The following is a 6,325-nucleotide window of genomic DNA, read 5'->3' on the forward strand; positions in this document are numbered from 1 at the left end:
GACATATCCGATAACTGTGACAACTAACTTCATGCTGCTAAATAAATTGATCTGCAATAAACAGACACGCATATTTTGCTGTCACGTCCTTATATTAGCTACAGCAGCAAATCCTTTGTATGTATTAGCAAATTTCATAGTTATAGTAGCTAATGCAATTTCAACTAATTAGAATTAGCTGTAGCCAGCAACATTTTTTTCCGTGTTATGAAATTGTGCAAAGTATAAGATGTAGTACACCAGTCAAATAGCAATAATGTAATTCATAGTCACTCTATAAAAATTTGATTATATGTTCAGATCGAATCTTCCAGAAAGAATTTTTGAAAGATATGTTAATGGTAAGGCTGACTGTCATCATTTGAGTGCCTCTCAGATGGTGACAGTCAGCTTTACCGTTAACATATCTTTCAAAAACTCTTTCTGAAAGATTCGATCTGTAAATATTATCAAGTTTTTACAGAGTGACTGTGAATTACATTATTGCCATCTGACTGGTGTACTATCTCTCATTCTTTACACGATTTCATAATGAATTTGGCGAAGTATTTCTTCTTAAGAAATAATATTGTAACTGCGACCACGTTGAATATATATCCATGAAATAACATATCATATTATAATTTTTATATATACGCTTAATTACGTTGACTCTTATGTGCCCTATACATCTTTGTATTGTTATACATTTAATTATTTTAATTTAAAAAAAAGTATTTGATCTGAAAACAGTGTCCTAATTTTTAATTAATTTATTATTATTTATTTATAATATTATTTTATTTTAATTTAAAGGATTAATTCCCGTAAAAAGGACATAAAATTTTATAAAGTAAAGTGCTGCGATTTTTTTGTATATTATGAAAACAGTATTGAGAATAATAATTTTTAATTTTATAATGTATTATGTTAAAATAATTTTTTAAGATTTTTTATAGTTGTTATTATAAAAAGTAAAAGTTTTTCTTTATTTATATTCAATTTATGAATCATATTTGATCATACAAGGTGTTCGCGAATAAATGTACCACAATAAGAAAGTTTTAAAAAAATTATTTGTAAATTTATATTTACAAAGCAACAGTTTATGAAATAATAATTTAAATATGGCCAATTACGGACTACTTTAAACGCATGCTTACTAATATCGCACGAGCGATTCATAAACATGTAATTGGCTATATTTAAGTCTTCAAATATATCTTAAAAACTATTGCTTGAAAAAAAATGTATACATAATTTTCTAATTTAATTTTCCTAAATATTATTTTTTTGATTGATAAATACAATTAAATCTTTATCTATATACAATATTTTTAAAGTTATAATGATATAAATAAACACTATTCGTTATTATTTGATAAAACTCGAAATTCACTCTAATTTTTTAGGAGTAAAATTTCTTTCCAAGAGAAATGATAGTTGCGCCAATCCGGCAGAAGTGAATTTTCATTTTACTTCTTCAAGAAGCGAATTTCTTAATCTAACAATGGTCAGCTTTAATATCTCGCTTGCGGGGCAGAATGACACTTTTTTCTGACAGATTTGTTTGTTTTGTACTAAAATATGTCGAGTTTTGTCAAGTTTGGATGTAAGAAGGAGAAGCTAAACTTAACATTATAAGTTTATCAAAGTAAAATTACAGTTTCCTTTCGAGAGAATAAAATTATATAGGTATTTACTCAAGCACTAGATTGAAAAACTGATTTTCCGAATAATTCTTTACTCCCTAAGAGTGAAAAAATTCTTGCCTACCTATTCCTGCTGGACTGGAAATTCACTCCCAAAAATTTAGAGTGTATATATGACATTAATTCTTTTAGAATTAAATGTCTTCATAAAGTACAGCAAAGAAATATCAACATTGTCTAGCAAGAAATTTAAAAAGAACAGTTAATAAGATAACGATCAGTAGCGAAAGTTAATAATGTTGATATGGAAGTGTAAAAGTTATGATTTAAAGTTATAAATTCCGCACATATCTTTTGATCCTGCTATTCGGCGTTATTTAAAATCGAGAATTGCGCAAAAATATTACGATAATTGATAGGATACTTTCGATTCATATCTTATCTCGTGAATTAATCTCGACGATTTATATTCGGCTTCCGTTGAACGTAAATACAATTATTAAAATGCGAATAATATGCATTTTAACTATTCGCCTTCCTTATCATGTCGGGAATAATTGGGCCATTACTATTGCATTTGAACGATCGATAGCATTAAATTGTTTTACAATCTAACTACTTTCTAATTGCTGCTTTCTTCTGGTTTTTCCAGCTGCTCATTATACGGACGCATTCCTGGACGCGACTATTGCTGCACTATAAACGTTTTATTTAGCATAAATGTAGAAAACTGTCGATATGCGATTGTTGGATTATGCCGTGTTGGCTGGACGTGGTATTTAGAAATTATTTTGCAATGTTTGAATAAATTTGCAACGAATAATAAATTTTTCTACAGAATAAAAATTAGAAGTCTAAAGTTAGTTTTCTTTAAAAGAAAAAGAAAGCGTATTTTGTTTAAATACTCCATTCAATTGCACAACATTTATGCAACAGATAAATAATAAAATAAAAACTAAATTAAAATAATTAATAATAAAATTAACGTTATAAGTATATAATTTAATTAATATTAAATATATAATTATATACATATGTACATATAAATCTTTTAAACATCAAATTTCTTTCTTCTGCGCAATATAAAATTTTATAAATTAAAGAAGAAAAAAGATTGGCATTGCAAATTATACGAAGAAAAAAGAACGATTTGGCACGCAACTCACGATACTTACTTTGACATTTTGGTGTCATATTAAGTTAACGAGCATACAGAATTGACTGCTTAAAATCAAGCGTGACTAAAAGTATCATAAAACAGTAAACGGCATTGAGATCTAGTCATCACTTTCTAGTTTATTGAAACGCCTCAGCCAATGCGCCGTAACGATTTCAATTCTTCACGCGAATATTCTATACCATTTCTCAAGATTAATGAGGATAAGTTTGACTTGATCAGTAGTGTTTTTCTGTCGAAGAACGTCCGATTTGACATAGATACATTGAACGTGTGAAGAATATAATTGCTCTCTAGCAAAACTGCACTGACATGCACTTTTTTTTATTTATAATAGTTGAAAAATGTTAAATTTATGAACAAATTTATGAATAAATCTATTCTTAAGAAAGGATGAAAATTTTTTTTAATATTATTTTTAAATAAAAAAATATATAGGCAATGTTTAAAAGCGAGAAATAAAGAAAGATAATAAAATTCTGTTTTTTGATCAATTAAGACAAAAAAATGATTTATGTTAGCAATTAAGAGAAGAGACATTTTCGATTTTCTTAATTAATCTTCCCCCCCGCAATATTTAAGATCGATTATTTAAAAAAGAAAAGATCAATTATGTATAAAAGATGCGATTCGACGGCTGTTGCAGGAAATCCATAAGAAGCCTCAGGCTCCGGAACCAACTCGATCTACAGTAATATCGAGCCCGAAGAATATCGTTCATTCACCAAGAAGCGCACCGCGAAGCGACGGGCCTTGTCCTACGGCTTTCGAAGTTCCTACCGGTTGCGAGACGAGCTTCAATAATGACTCGAGATTATCGCGCGAGACAATTGGTGGTCCGGAAGCGAAAATCCAAGAGATCTATCGATCACCAATCTCATTTGCACCCTCTGATCAAATCGCAACGTCCGTGAACGCGACGAGAAGCAGCGAACAACCCCTCTTCCAGAACGTTGGCAACACGCCCACGCAACCGTTGTCTTCGAGCAACGACAGCGTCATCGCGAATGCCGGAAAAGGTGGCGGATATCCGACGCAGGTTGTTTCGCAGACGCCGACGAAACCTGAATTGTCGCATCCGATCAGTAGACTCTGCGACACAATCGAGGCCGATGAGAGGAAGGAGACGTCGGAGACGGAAGTGACGAGCGTGGAAAAGGGCGGAGAAGAGAGAATCTCGAGGATTTTTGTTAACAGCGACAATAACAATAACAACGAGGCAATCGTAAGCACGGAGGTGGCGCAGCGTGGACGATCGGTGGATGACCACAGGTGTGATCAGTGCGGAAAGACTTTCGTCACGAGGGCGTCGCTCAAGGTATACTTCTTAATCATTAAATCAGACATTAATGTTCTTAAAGGCCGCACATTTCGATTTCCGGGCAGAAAGATAGATATTACGTAGATCTCACGTAGAGATTAACCTAAGTATTAACCAGAGATTTAACATGACGGATTTCACTGCTGAATGACGAGCCTAACTATTTAGCATAGATCCTCGATTACCTTGGATTACACAAGTTCTAAACTATCAAACCCGACTGTTTCTCACTGATGATGACGTTCCTCACGCATGATGTTCCATAAGTCACTAAGCGCAAATTATAACCTTCTCGTCTCTTTTTCCTCCCCCTCCCCCCTTTTTTTTTTGTTAACGTTAGATACCTACAAGTCTCTAATTTCGCAGAATTTCGCAGAGCTTAAGTGTCAGTTACGTTGGAATTAATGTCAGTTAAATTACTACCGTCCTTTTTTATGATGTTACACGCTTGGCGCAAGCAGGCACTTCATTCATACTCGATCCTTTACGTGCTCTCGTACCTATATCGATCATGAAGAATGAGATGCTAATGTCTCTAAGTCGTTCCATATACCTACTTTTCCTTCCTTCGTTTTTCGACTCCATATTTTTAAGCAGCAGCTCTGTCCTGTCACATCGCCGGGTTTGTGCCGATTACGAAGGAGAAACGTCGAGACGTATCGCGACTCCTACGCTCAATTTTCTCTCTCTTTTTTTTTCTTTTCCTTCGTCTTCGGCCCCGCGGCCTTGTAAATAGCCTAGCTACACATCGCCTGTGTCTGTGTGATCGTCACAGGTGCATAGCCGAACGCACTCCGGTGAAAAGCCATTCCGCTGCGCCGACTGCGGCAAACAGTTTTCGCAGCTGCGCAATTACAAGTACCATCGCAGCGTGCACGAGGGCACGCGGGAGTTCGCCGCCACTTGTCCGGAATGCGGCAAGTACTTCAACGACCGCGGCTACCTGAGCTCGCACATGAAGATCCATCGGAACCGCAAGGAGTACGGCTGCGCGGAATGCGGGAAGAGCTTCAATCAGCGAGTGGCCTACAACATGCACGTACGCATACACACGGGCGTGAAGCCGCACCAGTGCGATCAGTGCGGAAAGGCGTTCTCGCGGAAGATGCTGCTCAAGCAGCACCTGAGGACCCATTCCGGCGAGCGTCCGTATCAATGCCAGGTCTGCCAGAAAGCGTTCGCCGACCGCTCGAACATGACCCTACACACTAGACTGCACTCCGGCTTGAAACCCTATCAATGCACCCTGTGCTCGAAGGCTTTCACTAAGAAGCATCACCTGAAAACTCACCTTAATTATCATACCGGTACCAAGCCGTATTCCTGCACCAATTGCGGTGGCAAGTTCTCGCAAAGCAGCAACATGAGGACCCATTTCAAGAAGTGCATTGTTAACAATACCGTCGGAATGGCAACGAAATCTGGCGATGAAGCTGGCACTGATCGCACCGATGCCGACAGCAACATAGCGCCGCAGGTGGTCCTGACCCCGCCCAACTCCGATCAGGAATCCAGTATCCTGACACCGATCTCGAAGAACGCTGTCGCTATAGAGAGCAACACGTAGCGGTTTCTCCTACTCGAAAGACAGAATCTCATGAATATAAGTTAGCGAAGAATAACATGAAAATGTTGTGGCCAATCCATCATCATCTTTATGGTGATGATAGATAGTATGCGATTCATTTGACTATAAATCGACTCAAAACGCACTTTATAACGTTTCAAGGACATTTGTAAATAATTTCTAGGACGAATCGAATCACTTACGTCTGAACGTACTTAACGTAGCGTTATAAAATTATTAGGTATTAAAATTTCCTTCAAATTACTGCTAAAAAATGTGCAGCTTATTTTCGAACAACCTAATGCTAGTTAATTGAAGCAAGATTGCGTATCTCGATATGGTACGATAGTCATTGCATTGTGCTTTTCAGTTCCTGTATTTATTGAACTAATCTCGTTGTACACATTCCATATTCTAATCTAATCTAATATTTAACAATCTAGAATTTAATAATTAAAAAAATTATGTTAAACTTTTCATAGGAAATTTATTCACTCAATTTGGCAAAATTAATTCATTTTACTCATTTTTATCTTGCAGATTGATAATGCTTTAAAATGTTGATAATTTTTTGCACAGGTCTGCTTTTCGTAGATTTAAAGATTATACAGGTTAAATATATATATATA

At 35.5% G+C, this 6,325-nt stretch overlaps 1 protein-coding gene across 1 annotated transcript in view; it reads left to right on the forward strand.

Annotated features, from left to right (window-relative positions):
- Positions 1–5,985, forward strand: part of LOC108753136 — a 40,568-nt gene extending 34,583 nt beyond the window's left edge. The window contains exons 3-4 of the mRNA XM_018494477.1: positions 3,455–4,126; positions 4,905–5,985. Of these exons, the coding sequence (XP_018349979.1) occupies positions 3,455–4,126; positions 4,905–5,696 (1,464 nt within the window). The 3' untranslated portion in view covers positions 5,697–5,985. The remainder of the gene's footprint in view (positions 1–3,454; positions 4,127–4,904) is intronic.
- The last annotated feature ends 340 nt before the right edge of the window (positions 5,986–6,325 follow it).

The sequence above is a fragment of the Trachymyrmex septentrionalis genome, unplaced genomic scaffold (genome assembly GCF_001594115.1).
Source record: "Trachymyrmex septentrionalis isolate Tsep2-gDNA-1 unplaced genomic scaffold, Tsep1.0 scaffold66, whole genome shotgun sequence".
Lineage (NCBI taxonomy): Eukaryota > Metazoa > Arthropoda > Insecta > Hymenoptera > Formicidae > Trachymyrmex > Trachymyrmex septentrionalis.